Here is a 21,997-nt window from a genome sequence, read left to right as displayed (position 1 = left end):
GACAAAAAGCTCAATTTTAGTCTCATCTGACCAGAGTACCTTCTTCCATATGTTTGGGGAGTCTTCCATATGCCTTTTGGCAAACACCAAACTTATTTTTTTCTTTAAGCAATGGCTTTTTTTCTGGCCACTCTTCCGTAAAGCCCAGCTCTATGGAGTGTACGAATTAAAGTGGTCCTATGGACAGATATTCAAATCTCTGCTGTGGAGCTTTGCAGCTCCTTCAGGGTTATCTTTGGTGTCTTTGTTGCCTCTCTGATTAATGCCCTCTTTGCCTGGTCCGTGAGTTTTGGTGGGCGGCCTCTTGGCAGGTTTATTATGGTGCCATATTCTTTCCATTTTTTTTATAATGGATTTAATGGTGCTCCGTGGGAAGTTTCTGATATTTTTTTATAACCCAACCCTGATCTGTACTTCTCCACAACTTTGTCCCTGACCTGTTTGGACAGCTCCTTGGTCTTCAGTGGTGTTGCAGACTCTGGGGCCTGGGGTGTATATATACTGAGATCATGTGACAGATTTACATTTACATTTACATCATTTAGCAGATGCTCTTATCCGGAGCGACTTACAAATTGGTCATGTGACACTTAGATTGCACAAAGGTGGACTTTATTTAACTAATTATGTGACCTGCGCACCACTAGTGTTGAATGAAGATGTCGAATGAAATAACTGCTGTTTACCCTCCTCTCCCTCCAACCAGTAACTCTGTCTCACCCTTCCAATGGGGGTCTGCTTGTAGACTGGAGGCTGTGGGTAGCAGTGGGAGCAGCGAGTGCCATACTTGTCACACTTCTAGTGGTCATCTGGATCTTACTACAACGAAGGGGATGCAAGAGCAGAGGTACAAGACGGTTTTTGTTCCAAAAATGTATTTACCTGGTATACATACAGTGGGGGAAAAAAGTATTTAGTCAGCCACCAATTGTGCAAGTTCTCCCACTTAAAAAGATGAGAGGCCTGCAATTTTCATCATAGGTACACGTCAACTATGACAGACAAAATGAGAAAAAAAAATCCAGTAAATCACATTGTAGGATTTTTAATGAATTTATTTGCAAATTATGGTGGAAAATAAGTATTTGGTCAATAACAAAAGTTTCTCAATACTTTGTTATATACCCTTTGTTGGCAATGACACAGGTCAAACATTTTCTGTAAGTCTTCACAAGGTTTTCACACACTGTTGCTGGTATATTGGCCCATTCCTCCATGCAGATCTCCTCTAGAGCAGTGATGTTTTGGGGCTGTCGCTGGGCAACACGGACTTTCAACACCCTCCAAAGATTTTCTATGGGGTTGAGATCTGGAGACTGGCTAGGCCACTCCAGGACCTTGAAATGCTTCTTACGAAGCCACCCCTTCGTTGCCCGGGCGGTGTGTTTGGGATCATTGTCATGCTGAAAGACCCAGCCACGTTTCATCTTCAATGCCCTTGCTGATGGAAGGAGGTTTTCACTCAAAATCTCACGATACATGGCCCCATTCATTCTTTCCTTTACACGGATCAGTCGTCCTGGTCCCTTTGCAGAAAAACAGCCCCAAAGCATGATGTTTCCACCCCCATGCTTCACAGTAGGTATGGTGTTCTTTGGATGCAACTCAGCATTCTTTGTCCTCCAAACACGACGAGTTGAGTTTTTACCAAAAAGTTATATTTTGGTTTCATCTGACCATATGACATTCTCCCAATCCTCTTCTGGATCATCCAAATGCACTCTAGCAAACTTCAGACGGGCCTGGACATGTACTGGCTTAAGCAGGGGGACACGTCTGCCACTGCAGGATTTGAGTCCCTGGCGGCGTAGTGTGTTACTGATGGTAGGCTTTGTTACTTTGGTCCCAGCTCTCTGCAGGTCATTCACTAGGTCCCCCCGTGTGGTTCTGGGATTTTTGCTCACCGTTCTTGTGATCATTTTGACCCCACGGGGTGAGATCTTGCGTGGAGCCCCAGATTGAGGGAGATTATCAGTGGTCTTGTATGTCTTCCATTTCCTAATAATTGCTCCCACAGTTGATTTCTTCAAACCAAGCTGCTTACCTATTGCAGATTCAGTCTTCCCAGCCTGGTGCAGGTCTACAATTTTGTTTCTGGTGTCCTTTGACAGCTCTTTGGTCTTGGCCATAGTGGAGTTTGGAGTGTGACTGTTTGAGGTTGTGGACAGGTGTCTTTTATAATAATAAAATATAAATAATATGCCATTTAGCAGACGCTTTTATCCAAAGCGACTTACAGTCATGCCTGCATACATTTTTGTGTATGGGTGGTCCCGGGGATCGAACCCACTACCTTGGCGTTACAAGCGCCGTGCTCTACCAGCTGAGCTACAGAGGACCACACAAGATACTGATAACAAGTTCAAACAGGTGCCATTAATACAGGTAACGAGTGGAGGACAGAGGAGCCTCTTAAAGAATAAGTTACAGGTCTGTGAGAGCCAGAAATCTTGCTTGTTTGTAGGTGACCAAATACTTATTTTCCACCATAATTTGCAAATAAATTCATAAAAAATCCTACAATGTGATTTTCTGGATTTTTTTTTCTCATTTTGTCTGTCATAGTTGACGTGTACCTATGATGAAAATTACAGGCCTCTCTCATCTTTTTAAGTGGGAGAACTTGCACAATTGGTGGCTGACTAAATACTTTTTTCCCCCACTGTACTTTGAACTTAATCTCAAACCAGATCGTGTGACCTGAAGCAGAGAGGAGTAGTTTGTAGAGGGGGAGGATGATCAGAGCATATGCAACACATGAAAGAAAAGGAAAGAAAGCTCTATAATATACACTACCAGTCAAAAGTTTTAGAACACATACTCACTCAAGGGTTTTTCTTTATTTTTTACAATTTTCTACATTGTAGAATAATAGTGAAGACATCAACATTATGAAATAACACATGGAATCATGTAGTAACCAAAAAAGTGTTAACAAATCAAAATATATTTTATATTTGAGATTCTTCAAATAGCCACCCTTTGCCTTGATGACAGCTTTGCACACTCTTGGCATTCTTTCAACCAACTTCACCTGGAATGCTTTTCCAACAGTCTTGAAAGAGTTCCGACATACGCTGAGCACTTTTTGGCTGTTTTTCCTTCACTCTGCGGTTCGACTCATCCCAAACCATCTCAATTTGGTTGAGTTCGGGGGATTGTGGAGGCCAGGTCATCTGATGCAGCACTCCATCACTCTCCTCCTTGGTAAAATAGCCCTTACACAGCCTGGAGTTGTGTTGGGTCATTGTCCTGTTGAAAAACAAATGATAATCCCACTAAGCCCAAACCAGATGGGATGGGATATTTTCCGTATTGACTGGCCTTCATGTCTTAAAGTAATGATGGACTGTCGTTTCTCTTTGCTTATTTGAGCTGTTCTTGCCATAATATGGACTTGGTCTTTTACCAAATAGGGCTATCTTCTGTATACCACCCCTACCTTGTCACAACACAACTGATTGGCTCAAACACATTAAGAAGGAAAGAAATTCCACAAATTAACTTTTAAGAAGGCACACCTGTTAATTGAAATGCATTCCAAATGCATTCCAAGAGAGTGCAAAGCTGTCATCAAGGCAAAGGGTGGCTATTTGAAGAATCGCAAATATAAAATATATTTTGATTGGTTAACACTTTTTTGGTTACTACATGATTCCATGTGTTATTTCATAGTGTTGATGTCTTCACTATTATTCTACAATGTAGAAAATAGTAAAAATAAAGAAAAACCCTTGAATGAGTAGGTGTTCTAAAACGTTTGACTGGTAGTGTATATAAGTATCATAGCACACACAGGGACAGAGAGACAGAGAGACAGAGAGACAGAGAGATAAAAAAATGAAAAAACAGCAAGCCCGGTGCACTCATTTACAGAGCAGCTAATTTGCACAAAGTGAGGTCTTTCCTTAGTCATTCTGAATGAGAGAGCAGGTGGTATGTGGTTAAAAGCTCTGAGACAGAGCAGGGGAGGATAGGTGAACGTCTCACTGCCTGTGGTTACTGGTTCATTCTTTGCAGCTTCTCAGCTGTGTCTTGTCCTTTCCGCCCAATCTACACATTTCTTGACAGTGCAGGCTGCTGAGCAAAGACAGTCAATCAGATGTGAATATTTGTTGGTGTGACAATTACTTTGGAGTATTTTTTTTTCTTGTTTATTTCCAGAGAATGCTATCTATATGAATATGCATCTACCAAGATCTGCAATAAAACAGCCCTCTCCGCGTCCAGGAATACAGATGGACAACCAGAAGATTCCTCCTCCTTTAAAACACACCAGGACCCCAGCCACAGCCCATGACAGCAAACATCTCAGGACCCCAACTCCAGCCAGGGCAAATGACAACAAACACCTCTTCAGGACCCCAAACCCACCCAGGGCCCATGACGGCAAACACCTCACAATCCCAACTCCAGCCACAGCCCATGACAATAAACACTTCAGGACCCCAACTCCAGCCAGGGCCCATGAAAGCAAATACAGCCCAAAACCCTAATACTTTTTATGTTCCCAATTAATCATATTTCCTCTACTGAAATTATCTCAGCAAGTAATTTTTTATCTCTTGTGTTGTGAGTGTAGTTTGACTCTGTCCTAACCTCTATTAAACATTTTTGTTGTGTAAATATTATTCTCAGGGTAATTTAAAGTTACCCAAGTTCTGTAAAGCTTAATTTAGCAATAAGGAAAATAAGTGCTATTTTCTGGAATGTACAGTCTTTTGTATCGGTAGCCTTTGTAAAAAAAGAAATGTCTATAGCGGTTAATAGTGCATTAATTAAAGTCCATATTTCAATATTTTCTTGCAATGCTAGTGTCAAAATTGTGAACAAATATTATGTGACTGCCAATTGTGCTATACATGTATACAAGGACAATAACATACATCAAGTTCGTTTTAGACAAAGTCTTTAAAATTATAGCCTACCAGAAAACCACGTCAAATGGTATCATCCTAAAAACTGAGAAAATATATCAGTCTAATGTAACAGTCAATCAACGTCAATCATTCGAAAATAGAAAAACATGGTCACGTGATGCATGTCCCCAACCAGGTACTTGTGGTGCTTTCAAGACAACTGGGAACTCAGGAACAAACGAGGTCAAATCATGACGTCAGTGACCTTCAGGTCGGAAGTCGGAGTTCGATAAAGATGCCCGAGTTTCCAACTTGGAATTCCGTGTTGGATGACCATTGAAAACGTTTTTACCAGTCGGAGCTCGTTTTTTTCCGAGTTCCCAGTTGTCTTGAATACACTGATGTCGGAAGTGGAGATTTACGAGTACCCAGTTGTTTTGAACGCGGCACTGGTAGAGACCGCTTCCATGGGATTATCGCGTTAACGCGCACACTAGCCAGCAAACGTTACAGGTGGAGCCGAAAGATAATATCGATGTGAAATGGAAGATACTTTGGATCAATTTCTAACGATGTAGACTGAGAATAAATAGTGCTATTACCGGTAAGTCGTGTCGGTCTATTGGTATTTGAACTTGCGCGAGCAGCATTTGTTGGGTTGTTCTTCATGGGTGAGATACATTTGTAACAAGTGAAATGATTCTCAACTAGCAAGCTAACTAGCCAGCCACCTTGGTAGCAGGTAAAGTGGTGTAACAAGATTATTATCCACGGCGTGCACTCCTTTTAGTGGACACGTTTGACTAGTTTTAAGGTGTAGTGATTTTCACCTGTCCTATTCAGTAATAAAAGTAACTTATCAATATTAGCCCGATTAAATTAAAGGGTTATAGCACGTACGTTTTATAACTCACCTTTTCCCATCTGTCATTCCTTTCATTTCTTTATCAGAATCAGAAATGTATTATTTTACATCGTTTTTATGAGTCATAATAACACACCTCATGGACTATAGACATAGTCCAGGTGTGAGGTTGAATCAGCAGGTAAATCACAGTCAAGTCAGAAACATTGACTAACTGAGAATTATGCAAACGTCTGTTATTAATTATGAGAAGTGCTTTCAATCATGTATTAGATGGAACCTCTTTTTGACTAGCTGTCCACTGTTTTTTAAAATCTATTCTCCCAAAGATGTCATCAACACAGAATGACTTTAAATATCTGAACAATAGGTAATATTTTCAATTTATTCAAAGATTGTTTATATTGTAATAGGGAAATGGGTTTATGTCAATGAACATGTAATTAACCCAGAACCAAACGTCTTGCGTAATTGGTCAAATGTTTATGTAATCTGTGGTCCTCTGTAGCTCAATTGGTAGAGCATGGCGCTTGTAACGCCAGGGTAGTGGGTTCGATCCCCGGGACCACCCATATGTAAAAATGTATGCACACATGACTGTAAGTCGCTTTGGATAAAAGCGTCTGCTAAATGGCATATCATTTTTATTATTCATGAGAGATGAATGAACATGTTGTCATTGTTGTGTATTATCGACACACATAGCTGGTAACACAATGTCAAATCCCAGTGCAATTGGTACGCTGCATGACAGCTCAGAGGCAGGAAACATTGGTGTAAATTCTCTAAATCAATAAGGATTGATTTTACCAGTGGAAACACATTGGACATGACCAGCCTGGTATGCCGATATTCCCAGTGGCAAAGTGGGACCTGCTCAATTAAATAGTCAATATGTCAGTTGGCAGAAGTTGGGTATTCCCATAAAACTGTAAGGAGGAGCCTCTGTGAGCAGCGTGAGATTTGAAGGAGTTCAAATTTTCCTTTGTCTCCCAGCTCCTGCTGAGACTTGCCCATGATGTGTTTGTGTAGGCAGCCTAGCCATGCATGTTTCACTGATTGTGCTCAATTTGTTAGAACAGGGCCTAGTAAATAAAATAAAAGGTTATTGTCTGTTTATACTCAAGTCATTGTATAAAACATTGTTTCATAAATTGTTATAGCCTACAGTGCTGTGAAAAAGGATTTGCCCCCTTTCTAATTTTCTCTACTTTTGCATATTTGTGATACTGAATGTTATCAGATCTTCAACCAAAACCTAATATTAGATAAAGGGAACATAAGTGAACAAATAACACAACAATTACATATTTATTTCATAAACAAAGTTATGCAACACCCAATTCCCCTGTGTGAAAAAGTAATTGCCCCCTTACACTCAATAACTGGTTGTGCCATCTTTAGCTGCAATGACTCCAACCAAATGCTTCCTGTAGTTGTTGATCAGTCTTTCACGTCACTGTGGAGGACGAGATGGGTCCCATTATGCCTGGCGAAAACCAAACACTGCATTCCACAGTAAGAACATCATACCAAAAGTCAAGCATGGTGGTGGAGGTGTGATGGTTTGGGGATGCTTTGCTGCCTTAGGACCTGGACGACTTGCCTTAATAGAAGGAACCATGAATTCTGCTCTGTATCAGAAAATTCTACAGGAGAATGTCAGACCATCCGTCTGTGAGCTGAAGCTGAAGCGCAGCTGGGTCATGCAGCAAGACAATGATCCAAAACACACAATCAAGTCTACATGAAAATGGCTAAAAAGCAACACATTTGAAGTTTTGGAATGGCAAAGTCCAGACCTAATCCCAATTGAGATGTTGTGGCAGGACTTGAAACGAGCAGTTCATGCTTGAAAACCCTCACTGAGTTAAAGCAGTTCTGCATGGAAGAGTGGGCCAAAATTCCTCCACAGCGACGTGAGAGACTGATCAACAACTACAGGAAGCATTTGGTTGGAGTCATTGCAGCTAAAGGTGGCACAACCAGTTATTGAGTGTAAGGGGGCAATTACTTTTTCACACAGGGGAATTGGGTGTTGCATAACTTTGTTTATGAAATAAATATGTAATTGTTGTGTTATTTGTTCACTTATGTTCCATTTATCTAATATTAGGTTTTGGTTGAAGATCTGATAACATTCAGTATCACAAATATGCAAAAGTAGAGAAAATTAGAAAGGGGGCAAATACTTTTTCACAGCACTGTATATGAAGTCCCCAGTGGCTTCACTATACATAACCCTGGTCACTCATAACCCCATTCACGGCAAAAACGTTTAGCAATTCGTTTTATTATTCCAGCTAATTAACTTTCTCAACCTAATAACACATCTGGTGGCCTATTGTCATCTTGATAAAATTATTTATTTTAGTTATCTGAGCTAGCGAAAACATAATCTCGTCCTGAACTGGGTGTGTTTTCTCCACACAATGGTGTTTCACAACAGTGGCTATGACACAAGGACTGTCAGAGGTGAACTCCCAGTTTCCTGTTCAAACCCAGCCCCATGGAACACACTGTCACTGCCATTCACAGCTCTGGTAAATCAGTTACAGTACAACTCAATTCTGGGCAGCAGTAGCCTACAGATTAGGAGAGGGCATTTTTGCTCAAGTCAAATGTAGAAGCACTACTAAGGCCTATTTTCAGACCATTTGCACCAAATCAATCTCCAGATGATGATATTGGAGTGTCAGTGCAAGTTTGGGTTTTAGTGTTCTGGGTGCTGCCATATCAGGTCCGCCACAAAGTACACATGTGGATGCCCTTTGCCTTCTCTAGTGGAGCGCTACATATTTAACTATGCCAGAGGTGGTTGAACTTAATATCCACGACTAAAAATATATTTATGACAGTAAAGCCTTTATTCAAAATGAATTTAAAAAATATACAGTGGGGAAAAAAAGTATTTAGTCAGCCACCAATTGTGCAAGTTCTCCCACTTAAAAAGATGAGAGAGGCCTGTAATTTTCATCATAGGTACACGTCAACTATGACAGACAAATTGATGAAAAAAAATCCAGAAAATCACATTGTAGGATTTTTAATGAATTTATATGCAAATTATGGTGGAAAATAAGTATTTGGTCACCTACAAACAAGCAAGATTTCTGGCTCTCACAGACCTGTAACTTCTTCTTTAAGAGGCTCCTCTGTCCTCCACTCGTCACCTGTATTAATGGCACCTGTTTGAACTTGTTATCAGTATAAAAGACACCTGTCCACAACCTCAAACAGTCACACTCCAAACTCCACTATGGCCAAGACCAAAGAGCTGTCAAAGGACACCAGAAACAAAATTGTAGACCTGCACCAGGCTGGGAAGACTGAATCTGCAATAGATAAGCAGCTTGGTTTGAAGAAATCAACTGTGGGAGCAATTATTAGGAAATGGAAGACATACAAGACCACTGATAATCTCCCTCGATCTGGGGCTCCACGCAAGATCTCACCCCGTGGGGTCAAAATGATTACAAGAACGGTGAGCAAAAATCCCAGAACCATACGGGGGGACCTAGTGAATGACCTGCAGAGAGCTGGGACCAAAGTAACAAAGCCTACCATCAGTAACACACTACGCCGCCAGGGACTCAAATCCTGCAGTGGCAGACGTGTCCCCCTGCTTAAGCCAGTACATGTCCAGGCCCGTCTGAAGTTTGCTAGAGTGCATTTGGATGATCAAGAAGAGGATTGGGAGAATGTCATATGGTCAGATGAAACCAAAATAGAACTTTTTGGTAAAAACTCAACTCGTCGTGTTTGGAGGACAAAAAATGCTGAGTTGCATCCAAAGAACACCATACCTACTGTGAAGCATGGGGGTGGAAACATCATGCTTTGGGGCTGTTTTTCTGCAAAGGGACCAGGACGACTGATCCGTGTAAAGGAAAGAATGAATGGGGCCATGTATCGTGAGATTTTGAGTGAAAACCTCCTTCCATCAGCAAGGGCATTGAAGATGAAACGTGGCTGGGTCTTTCAGCATGACAATGATCCCAAACACACTGCCCGGGCAACGAAGGAGTGGCTTCGTAAGAAGCATTTCAAGGTCCTGGAGTGGCCTAGCCAGTCTCCAGATCTCAACCCCATAGAAAATATTTGGAGGGAGTTGAAAGTCTGTGTTGCCCAGCGACAGCCGCAAAACATCACTGCTCTAGAGGAGATCTGCATGGAGGAATGGGCCAAAATACCAGCAACAGTGTGTGAAAACCTTGTGAAGACTTTTGACCTGTGTCATTGCCAACAAATGGTATATAACAAAGTATTGAGAAACTTTTGTTATTGACCAAATACTTATTTTCCACCATAATTTGCAAATAAATTCATTAAAAATCCTACAATGTGATTTTCTGGATTTTTTTTCTCATTTTGTCTGTCATAGTTGACGTGTACCTATGATGAAAATTACAGGCCTCTTTCATCTTTTTAAGTGGGAGAACTTGTACAATTGGTGGCTGACTAAATACTTTTTTCCCCCACTGTATTCTACGCACAATACCCCATAATGACAGTGTTTTTAGAAAATCTTGCTAATTTATTGAAAATTGCCATCAAATTGGATGCACCTGAGCTCATGTGCAAATTGAGCTCAGGGGCATCCAATTTCTTTTCATCATCCTCTTGATTGGAGTCCACCTGTGGCCAATTCAATTGGACATGATTTGGACATAATTTAGAAAGAAACACACCTGTCTATATAAATTCCCACAGTTGACAGTGCATGTCAGAGCAGAAACTATTATACCATGTCCAAGGAACTGTCAGTAGAGCTCCGAGATAGAATTTTGATGACACATATATCTGGGGAAGGGTATAAAATAGTTTCAACACTCTAGAAATTATCTCCATCATTGGTAAATGGAAAAAATATGGAACTACCCAGACTCTGCCTAGATCTGGCCTTCCGACCAAACTGAGCAAACAGGCAAGAGGGACCTTGGTCAGGGAGGTGACCAAGAAACCAATGACCACTCTGATAGAACTCCAGAGTTCCTTGGCTGAGATGGGAGAACCTGCCAGAAGGACAACAGTCTCTACAGCACTTCACCAATCTGAGCTTTATGGGAGAGTGGCCAGACTGAAGCCACTCCTGAGAAAAAGGTACATGACAGCACGCCTGAAGTTTGCAAAAAGGCACGTGAAAGACTGAGCGCATAAGGCAAAAGATTCTGTGGTCGGATGAGACAACAATTTTACTCTTAGGCCTGAATGCAAAGTGCTATGTCTGGAGAAAACCAGGCACAGCTCATCACCCGTCTAACACCATCCCTACCATGAAGCATGGTGGTGGCAGCATCATGCTTTGGGGATGCTTTTCAGCAGCAGGGACTGGGAGACTGGTAAGGATAGAGGGAACAATGAATGGAGCCAAATACAGGCAAATCCTTGATGAGAAACTGCTTCAAAGTGCAAACGACCTTAGACTGGGGGCGAAGATTTACGTTCCAACAGCACAATGACCCCAAGCATACAGCCAAAGCAATGCTGGAATGGCTTCAGAACAAGAATGTGAAAGTCCTTGAGTGGCCCAGCCAAAGCCCAGTCTTGAATCCCATTGAAAATCTGTGGAAGACTTGAAGATTGCTGTTCACCGCCACTCCCAATCTAATTTAACTGAGTTTGAGGAAATCTGCAAGGAATAATGGGAGAAAATCCCCAAATCCAGATGTGCAAAGCAGATACAGACACACCCAAGACAACTCAAAGCTGTAATCGCCACCAAAGGTGCTTCTACAAAGTATTGACTCAGGGGTGTGAATACTTATGCAAATTAGATATTTCTGTATTTCATTTTCACAACATTTGCAAAAATGTTTTCACTGTCATTATGGGGTATTGTGCGTAGATGGATGAGAAACTCTTTAATCCATTTTGAATTCAGGCTGTAACACAACAACATTTGGAATAAGTTAAGGGCTATGAATACTTTCTGAAGGCCCTGTATATACACTGAGTGTACAAAACATTAGGAACAGCTGCTCTTTCCATGACAGACTGACCAGGTGAAAGCTATGATCCCTTATTGATGTCACCTGTTAAATCCACTTCAATCAGTTTAGATGAAGCGGAGGAAACAGGTTAAAGAAGGATTTTTTAGCCTTGAGACAATGGATACATTGATTGTGTATGTGAGCCATTCAGAGGGTGAATCGGCAAGACAAGATTTAAGTGCCTTTGAAAGGGGTATGGTAGTAGGTGCCAGGCGCACCGGTTTAAGTGTGTCAAGAACTGCAACGCTGCTGGGTCTTTCACGCTCATTAGTTTCCCGTGTGTATCATGAATGTTCCACCACCCAAAGGACATCCAGCCAACTTGACACAACTGGGTGAAGCATTGGAGACACAACTGTGGGAAACATTGGAGTCAACATGGGCCAGCATCCTTGTGGAACGCTTTCGACACTTTGTAGACTCCATGCCCCAACGAATTGAGGCTGTTCTGAGGGCAAAAGGGGGTTCAACTCAATATGAGGAAGGTGTTCTTAATGTTTTGTACACTCAGTTTATACCCAATGCAGCATTTAGCCTAATTTACACATTTACCCTACTCTCAACATCTGCTATGTACAGTTGAAGTCGGAAGTTTACATACACTTAGGTTGGAGTCATTAAAACTCGTTTTTCAACCACTCCACACATTTCTTGTTAACAAACTATAGTTTTGGCAAGTCGGTTAGGACATCTACTTTGTGCATGACACAATACATTTTTCCAACAATTGTTTACAGACAGATTATTTCACTTATAATTAACTGTATCACAATTCCAGTGTGTCAGAAGTGTACATACTCTAAGTTGACTGTGCCTTTAAACAGCTTGGAAAATTCCAGAAAATGATGTAATGGCTTTAGAAGCTTCTGATAGGCTAATTGGCATCATTTGAGTCAATTGGAGGTGTACCTGTGGATGTATTTCAAGGCCTACCTTCAAACTCAGTGCCTCTTTGCTTGACATCATGGGGAAATCAAAAGAAATCAGCCAAGACCTCAGAAAATAAATTGTAGACCTCCACAAGTCTGGGTCATCCTTGGGAACAATTTCCAAAGGCCTGAAGGTACCACGTTCATCTGTACAAACAATAGTACACAAGTATAAACACCATGGGACCACGCAGCCGTCATACCGCTCAGGAAGGAGACGCGTTCTGTCTCCTAGAGATTAACGTACTTTGGTGCGAAAAGTGCAAATCAATCCCAGAACAACAGCAAAGGACCTTGTGAAGATGCTGGAGGAAACAGGTACAAAATTATCTATATCCACAGTAAAACGAGTCCTATATTTACATTTACATTTTAGTCATTTAGCAGACGCTCTTATCCAGAGCGACTTACAGTTAGTGAATGCATACATGTTTTTTTTTTTTTTCATCGACATAACCTGAAAGGCCGCTCAGCAAGGAAGAAGCCACTGCTCCAAAACCGCCATCAAAAAGCCAGACTATGGTTTGCAACTGCACATGGGGACAAAGATCTTACTTTTTGGAGAAATGTCCTCTGGTCTGATGAAACAAAAATAGAACTGTTTGGCCATAATGACCATCGTTATGTTTGGAGGAAAAAGGGGGTCTTGCAAGCCGAAGAACACCATCCCAACCGTGAAGCACGGGGTGGCAGCATCATGCTGTGGGGGTGCTTTGCTGCAGGAGGGACTGGTGCACTTCACAAAATAGATGGCATCATGAGGAAGGAAAATTATGTGGATATATTGAAGCAACATCTCAAGACATCATTCAGGAAGTTAAAGCTTGGTCGCAAATGGGTCTTCCAAATGGACAATGACCCCAAGCATACTTCCAAAGTTGTGGCAAACAAGGACAAAAAAGTCAAGGTATTGGAGTGGCCATCACAAAGCCCTGACCTCAATCCTATAGAAAATTTGTGGGCAGAACTGAAAAAGCGTGTGCGAGCAAGGAGGCCTACAAACCTGACTCAGTTACACCAGCTCTGTCAGGAGGAATGGGCCAAAATTCACCCAACTTATTGTGGGAAGCTTGTGGAAGGCTACCCGAAACGATTGACCCAAGTTAAACAATTTAAAGGCAATGCTACCAAATACTAATTGAGTGTATGTAAACTTCTGACCCACTGGGAATGTGATGAAATAAATAAAAGCTGAAATAAATCATTCTCTCTACTATTATTCTGACATTTCACATTCTTAAAATAAAGTGGTGATCCTAACTGACCTAAGACAGGGAATTGTTACTAGGATTAAATGTCAGGAATTGTGAAAAACTGAGTTTAAATGTATTTGGCTAAGGTGTATGTAAACTTTCGACTTCAACTGTAGGTGAATTGCATCAATTATGGAGCTGTCGATTGAGTAAACAACAATCAGGCATGATGCAGTCAGCATTAGAAAATATATTCAAATTGAGAAAAGTTCAATTGTACAAATGATGTAACTTGGGCTTTGCGTAGTTCTAAGTTGTTTGTTTTATAGATCCTCAAGCTGGTTTCACTGGCTGTACTAGAAAAATTACCATTCATCTCCTATAAAAGAACACACCATCGGATTTCACACCATTGTGTTTCTCAAATACTTCACACGCCGTTTGAAAGCCACCTAAAGGTGAGGATGGTTGATCATGTAGATAGATGTGGCTTAGGTGTCATAAAAAGATTCACGAATCTACAGACTGATGTGAAACTTCACTGGAGGGTCAGTGACATCATTTGACGACGTGTTTTGTATTGACTCTCTCAACGTGTTAAATGTTTCATTGTTTGCCATAAAATACTAAAAACACCAGGAAATCAGCTCCAAGTGATTTTTAATTTTGGAAATCTGTTCCCAAGTATTCCCACGCATAATAGAGAGGCAAGTGATCGTATACAAATGTAAGCAAGGTTTGAAATGATTATGTTTTAGTCAAATATTATATCTGTTTGGGCTTCTTGCGGTCAATTCGCAGTCTACAAATTATTTGTAATTATGTTCCGACCATCCACTTCCGGCCCCCCGACCATCCAAAAGTTGGCCCGCGGCTGAATCTAGTTGATGATCCCTGTTGTAGGCATTACTGCTTGTCTTCACTGCTTGGACATGTCTGTCAAACACAGTGAATAACAACTTGTAGTCATTCAAACCAGCTGTAGTGCTTAACTGTAGCCCCACTCGCCTGAGGCGTAAGGTATGTGTGCTCTCCTTGCTCTGCCAACAGTTGAGCAGTCGTTAGCATGCACCAGCATGTTTCTGTGTTTAAAGTAACAACAAGGAACCAGCATGTCAGTTTTTTGAGTCCGTTTAACAGTATTTCTGTGTTTTTGAACTTTGAAAGAAATAAGTCATCAGCGTTTTGTGTTGCTTGTCATGGATAGGGCCCTAGGTTTTTCTTGTGCACGTGACCTGTCTTGGAAAAACTCCATGGGCCCTTGTTTAGTTTAAAGGGCTCTCCACAGTCTACTCAACGGATCCGACGCAGGGTCGTTTGTGTAGCTCTCTACATAGTTCTAAGTACTTTTGTGAGGCTGCATTTTTGGAATGCGACTCAAACGGAGCTCCATTTGCGTAGACTGAAATCACTGTGGAGAGTCCTTAACTAGGGCCCACTGTTTGTCCTAGTCAGGTCTTATGGTATGGAAAAACTCAAGTGCTCTAGTCATAGGAGCAGAAGGGACCCAACCCAAGTATTAAAACCAGTGACTCACAGGGAACTCAGAAAGTTATATTAGATAGTCAGTGTGATCTGCATGCATGCCCCTACCTGAGCATATTCCCAGCTGCTAGTATCCTGGTAATCAAAAGGAAGAAGCACACACCCAGGTCCTTACCCAGGTCCTTATTATTGGGGGAGGACAGGCAGGAAGAGAGAGTAAGGGAGGTGGAGACCTCTTCATTTCTTCCTTTTAGCCAGTTGGATCATAAAATCAACATGTTCTATATTTTGTCTTTAGACGGCATATAGTAGTCTATGTTGTGTCGCTCTCACTCATGTATTGTGTTCTCATGTCCCTAGGTGAGAGCCTCTGGACCAGCATAAAGATCCCCTGAATTGGGAAGTTTGAGCTACCACATCCTACAACAGTACCTGGGACAGCATGGATTCACTCCTGAGCTACAGAGGAGGTAGCAGCAGCGGCAAGTGTTTGTTGGAGGCTGATACCAACATAGCTATCGACCATCAGAATACTAAGATTGGAGTCTCTATAGAGACATGAACTGCTGTCCTTGATCTACAGTGTGTTATTGTGTGAGCAAGACTAAGCAGCGCTCCCACACATCCCCTCCCACCTGGGCAAGAAGCCATGTCTCCTCTCTCTGCCCTGGGTGTTTTCTGTGGATTGTTCCTTCCTCTGTCTCTTAGTGAATACAACACTCACAACTGTATCCCACGCAAGAGTGTCCTCTACCAGGGTAAGTCCCTCACTCTCACTTCTCCCCTGTTTTCTCATAACGGTGTAGTGAAGTTTCCTCAAATACTAAAATGTTGGCCTTATAACTAGTGAATGAACACACACACACACACACACAGTTTGTGATACAGAGCTATCATTGAGTTTTCAAATGCTTTCCTGTTTAGACAATATGAAGCTGTTCAGAGAGCAAGGGATTTGTAACTACTCCACCATGTTGGTTCGAGAGGATTTGGGCCTGCTGCTGCTTGGGGCTCGAGAGGCTGTCTATGCCCTGGACATCAATGATATCTCCATCAAGAAGTCATGGGTAGGAAGTAGAACTTCTGTTTATTACAGGTATTCAGATATCCTCTTTAGCTATCAGTAATCCTGTATCATTTGCATACACCAATTTTATAAATCACAAATGGACTGCAATAAAAGGCTGCTGTAACTACTTTGCGGTGACCTAATACCAATGCCTTGGAACCATAAATCCATTACCTAGAACATACTTTGACGTGCAGCTCTCTGTTGTGTCAGGTGTACTGGCGGGTCACTGAGGAGAAACAGATGGAGTGCACATACAAAGGGAAACATGCTGAAGTAAGTGGCTCCATCAATCATGAAACAGTTCTCCCCGCAGACAGCTGTGTGAAGTGAGTTGTTTATCTGAACACCAACAGAAGACATGACAAACAGAACCAGATACATACACTGAAATCATACATTACTATATCAACCTTGACATTTCTCATCCCTGTTCTCTTGCAGATCGAATGCCGTAACTACATCCGGACGCTGCATAAAGTGGATGACGGCAGAATGTATGTGTGCGGGACAAATGCTTTCAGTCCCACCTGTGATTACATGGTAAGTATAGCTTGGCCAGAACAGGACAGCAGGACATCTTCCTGTAAGAATAGCTCTGTTGTTTGAAGCAATCATGTGACTGCTGCAGGCAGGCAGTTGTCACTGAATATTTACAGTGAGTGTGAAATGTTTGCATACTACAGACACCTATCTGCCTTCCGTCTCTCTATTGTTAGTGGCAACTGAGTGTTAACTAATTTTGCCCTCTGGGGTATATTCCTGCTTCTCTCTCCCTGAAACAATGTGAATGAATAAGGCTAAATAGTGGCTTTGTTTCTGACCCTGACAGACGTACTCTGAAGGACAGCTGAGACTAGAGGAAGCGCAGGAGGAGGGAAAAGGGAAATGCCCCTTTGATCCCTTCCAGAGATACTCTTCCATCATGGTCGGTATGTACTGTGACTCTCTGTCTGTCTCTGGTTATCTGCCCTCACAATCGTGCACCCATTGAAGTTCAAAGGGCACCAACTGAAAAGTGGGGTTTCAAAGGTGCAATCTCTAACTTTCATTTTCAGTTGAAAGTGCTGCCGCTGCACTTGTTTGTTAATTGAGGGGGAGAGTTTGTAAAGTGAGGGGGCTGGGTCTTCTTGAATTGAACACATTTTTTGCTTTATGGCTGAATGTGTTTATACTACTTTGAGTTGCCAGTGGCAAAATTAAAGATTGCACCTGTAACTCTCCAAATATTTACAATATTATTTACTTTGCTTGAAGATCCATTATGTTTCCCCGTTGTGATTCTTGTTATGTCTCTGATCTGCCAGGAAATGACCTGTACTCTGCAACCTCAATCAACTTCCTGGGTTCTGAGCCTGTGGTTCTCCGCAGCTCTTCCTCTGCACTCCGCACCGAGTTTAAGAGCTCCTGGCTCAACGGTCAGCTCTCCCTTTCTGTTCATACTTGTGTTATAAACTTGTATACTGCTATACACCATGCCTTAGATTCTATTAATGTCTGCACCATATCTCCTCTAACACCTGAAGATGAACTTTGAATGGCAAAATGCATCCATAGCATTTTACATACTCTATGTGCCTTGAGTAATAACCTAGATCCTATAGGTCTCTGTGTTTTGAATTATGAAACTTCAGCTACTCCTGTAAAACAGTTCCTGATAGGTAGCGTAATAAGTGCTCATTATGATTTCAGAGCCCAACTTTGTGTACATGGACCTTGTCCCCGAGAGCAATAACAACCCAGAGGGCGATGATGATAAGGTTTACCTGTTCTTCAGCGAGAACGCCATGGAGTATGACTTCTACAACAAGCTCATGGTGTCACGAGTGGCTCGTGTATGCAAGGTAACAACTTGCTACAAATTTACTTTCAGTTGCAATAAGTTTCATTGGTCCATACATGGTATTTTAAATATAAAGAAAGGAAAGTATGTGTACACTGTTTAAACAGTGCAAGGGTATAGTGTGTGCATGTGTCCCTTCTCTCCAAAAGCATTCACTTGTTTGACTAGAACTCACACTGTGTGTAGGGGGATATGGGCGGCCAGCGGACGCTCCAGAGGAAGTGGACGTCGTTCCTGAAGGCTCGTCTGGACTGCTCTCTGCCAGAGTCCAGCCTGCCCTCCATTGTACAGGATGTCTTCCTACTCAAAAACGATGACTGGAGCAAAAGTGTTTTCTACGCAGTGTTCACTCCCCAGTCGTGAGTATTGTCAGTAGAATCCAGTGGCTTTAAAGTTGGCAACATTGTTTCAGTGGGAAGGGGACTGAGATTCTCACTATGTTTTTAATGGTTGCTTTACACGCACGTTTACCATAATCATAGGGCCAGGAGTTTTTTCCGACCCTGTGACCTGACCAGAAACCCCAGGCTAATAGAAGGCTAACTATAACTAGTGCCTAGGGTATTTTCCAAGTGGTCAGGAAAGACATAGGGACCTAACCATGATATACTGGTGGTTTGAAAACATCAAACAAGTTTTTCTGACTGTGTGTTTGCTCTAGGAGCTTGTCCGACATGTCTGCAGTGTGTGCGTACAGTGTGTCAGCTATCGGAGACGTGTTCAATAAGGGGAAGTTTAAGACGCCAGTGACTGTGGAGACGTCGCATGTGAAGTGGGTCATGTACAGTGGAGAGGTGCCCACCCCCAGACCTGGAGCCGTATGTCCCATTTTAATATTATTGTGAAGATCTAAATGGTTTAGGGCCACAAAAGGAAATGATCTACTTTTCTACAGTTCAGCTACTAACTCAGCACTAATAAATGTATTATTTTCAAGTTATTACCACTCATCAATCCTCTGTTGTTTTTCAGTGCATTAACAATGCAGCGCGGGCCCTTGGGATGGAGCGCTCCCTGGACCTGCCAGACAAGACCTTGCAGTTCATCAGGGACCGGCCCCTCATGGACGAGGCCGTGCGCCCTCTGACTGGGGGTCCGCTGCTGGTCAAAAAAGGAGCCATGTTCACACGACTGGTGGTGGACAACGTGCAAGCTCTGGATGGAGAGAGATACGCAGTCATGTTCATCGGCACAGGTACTGTACAGCGCACACACAGCCCTAGAACAGACTTCTTCTGGCAGTGGATCTCAGACAATGACATGGGTGTCCTTCTCTCCTTACAGAGAACGGCTATGTGCAGAAGGCAGTGAACTACGCTGGGGAGATGTTCATCATTGAGGAAATACAGCTGTACCAGACCCCAGAGGCTATCAGGACGCTACGCCTCTCCTCCAGCACGGTAACACTAACTCAGTCAATCAAACTTGATTTGTATAGCGCATTTAACAAATGCGTTCTTCACAAAGTTCTTATTGGCAACTCTGGTTTAAACTCCCAAGGTGCAGCAACATTTTACGAAGCATTTTGCAAAACAACGTTTTACTGATATTGTGGTCATTCATACAATGTAAACATAAGGGTTTTACGGGATCAATGGCAGTTTATTGTTGTCTCCTGGCATTTCTGCAGACCGATGGTTACTCATTTACTTTTTATTTCCTTGGCACTTACAATAGATCATTCGAGGAGAATGGCATTGTGTCATTGCTGTTACCAACAGTGGGTGGAACAGACTCATCGAGCTGCTGACACTCATGTGGTATTGGTTTGTGTTCTTGTTTCCCCAGGGTCAGCTGTATGCAGGCTCAGAGTATGGAGCTGTGCAGATGCCTCTGAGTGACTGTGGCCGCTATGAGTCGTGTCTGGACTGTGTCTTGGCCAGAGACCCTTACTGTGGATGGGACCTCACCACTGGCATCTGCTCTTCTGTGGCCAGCTCATCCTCTGACATGTACGTTTTCACTGTAGACTAACTTCTGACTTTAAATAAAGATTAGTGTGTTTACTATATGTTAGAATTTAAGTATACCCTAATGTTTCAAGTTTATTTATCTTTCAGGAACATGATTCAAAGTCTAAAAGATGGTAATATATCAAAATGTCCAAAATCAGGTAAATTGATTTCACAATATTTAAATGTTCAGCACACTACGAACAAAGAACAGATGTAGTCATCACTTCCTTTGACGAGTAGATGCACATAGGAATGCTTGCGTTTTTGTGTGTATTGCAGAGACTGTGAAGCCAGAGAACTACACCTTAGTCCCTGGGAACAACATCAAGCTGCCGTGCCATCCTGACTCCAACCTGGCTCAGGTACACTGGCTCTTCTTAGGGCAACAGCTGCCGTCTGATGCCAAGTATTACATCTACAACGGAGGGATCCTCATTCTTAATGCCTCTGCCACCGACGCGGGCCAGTACACCTGTGAGTCTGTAGAGCAGGTGAACAGCAGACCGCACACCAGGACTATGGCAGTCTATCAACTGCAGCCCCACACTAACACAGAGGATGAGGAGGAGACGACGACAGAGTCCCCCCATAGCCACAATACCCCACTACCAGAGCTCCTGGAGGTGCCACATACTTTGGAGCCCCCTCTCCCTCCTGAGTCACGGAGTGAAGATGGCAGGGTGGTAGGCCTGCAGGTGGCGGTAGCTCTCCTCTCTCTGATGCTGGTTGGTCTAGTAACCTGGAATCTGTATAAAGGAAGCTTTAGAAACAGATCTTCAGAGAACTCAGGTGCCTGCCAGGTGAAAAGGCTGTCAGTTGACTACATGCACATTCAAAACAATAGGACTTCAGAAATGAAGTTGCTGGGACCTACACCCAGTCATAACGCTAACAATAACCATCACACAGTCATAGCTTTCAAAGGGAATGGGGAGCACCACTTTTCTCCAGGACACAACATTTCCACTATGGACGGTTTGGGTTACATTGACAACGAGTCAGAGATCTGACCCTGAGTGTTCACCACTCTCTGGGGGTTTGCCCTCTTTCTCTCTTACCAGGCAGCTGATTTAGGACACTAAGGCCATGTCAGGCTCTGTATATTGGACTTAGAGGCACGTTTGTTATAATATTTTTCTAGGAATTGTCCATAAAAACATTTCCCCACCAGGTTGAATTTATTTTGTGTAGTCATGCCATAATGCAAATATACAGTGAGCTCCAAAAGTATTGTGCCCAATAGAAATTAATGGTAAATCATGTATTGTGTCATTTGAGTCAGCTTTATTGTAAATAAGAATAGAATATGATTCTAAACACTTCTACGTTAATGTGGATGCTACCATGATTACAGATAGTCCTGAATAAATTGTGAATAATGATGAGAAAGTTTCAAATCACAAATATCATACCCCCAATACATGTTAACTTCTCACTATTTTTGTTTCTTTTTTGGCCATTTTAATTGAAAACAATCACAGTAAGGTACTTAATTGTTCCCCAGAAATGATTTGACATTGAGATAAAAAGGCTGCATTGGACCTTTTTTATGTAAGATGTGTGACGTAACTGACGTAATGTCAGTCACTTCACTGGAGTTTGTTTTTGTACTACACAATGATGGACAGATGAGGTCTGTGTTGTATATCCCAGCCAGCCATTATGATCTACTGACAGCTGTGAATACAGTATTGGTATGGAGTTTTATACTGTATTGATTATATTGAAAATAAATGCATACTTTAAAGTATGAAATAAACACTAAAACGTGATGTGATAATTGTCAGGAAGAGAAGCTGAATAACA

The 21,997-nt window shown here is 42.1% G+C and overlaps 1 protein-coding gene across 1 annotated transcript; it reads left to right on the top strand.

Moving 5' to 3' along the window:
• The first annotated feature begins 5,316 nt into the window (after positions 1-5,316).
• On the top strand, positions 5,317-21,963 carry LOC311131454 (semaphorin-4E-like). Its single transcript, XM_084164463.1, has 15 exons — positions 5,317-5,463; positions 15,685-16,082; positions 16,249-16,391; positions 16,607-16,669; positions 16,838-16,936; positions 17,226-17,325; positions 17,701-17,811; positions 18,086-18,237; positions 18,423-18,595; positions 18,898-19,054; positions 19,209-19,431; positions 19,521-19,636; positions 20,025-20,188; positions 20,297-20,349; positions 20,471-21,963. The coding sequence occupies exons 2-15, from the start codon at positions 15,974-15,976 to the stop codon at positions 21,199-21,201; spliced, it is 2,394 nt and encodes a 797-aa protein (XP_084020589.1). The 5' UTR covers positions 5,317-5,463; positions 15,685-15,973; the 3' UTR covers positions 21,202-21,963.
• The last annotated feature ends 34 nt before the right edge of the window (positions 21,964-21,997 follow it).

The sequence above is a fragment of the Coregonus lavaretus genome (genome assembly GCF_964263955.1).
Source record: "Coregonus lavaretus genome assembly, chromosome: 6".
Taxonomy (NCBI): Eukaryota; Metazoa; Chordata; class Actinopteri; order Salmoniformes; family Salmonidae; genus Coregonus; species Coregonus lavaretus.
This window is presented reverse-complemented; position numbering and strand designations above follow the sequence as displayed.

Bases quoted from the DNA above. Each gene is read 5' to 3' on its own strand.
- LOC311131454 (XM_084164463.1), top strand. From the start codon at position 15,974: ATGTCTCCTCTCTCTGCCCTGGGTGTTTTCTGTGGATTGTTCCTTCCT. The intron at 18,596-18,897 runs GTGAGTATTGTC...TGTTTGCTCTAG, and splicing joins GCAGTGTTCACTCCCCAGTC to GAGCTTGTCCGACATGTCTG. The intron at 20,350-20,470 runs GTAAATTGATTT...TGTGTATTGCAG, and splicing joins ATCAAAATGTCCAAAATCAG to AGACTGTGAAGCCAGAGAAC.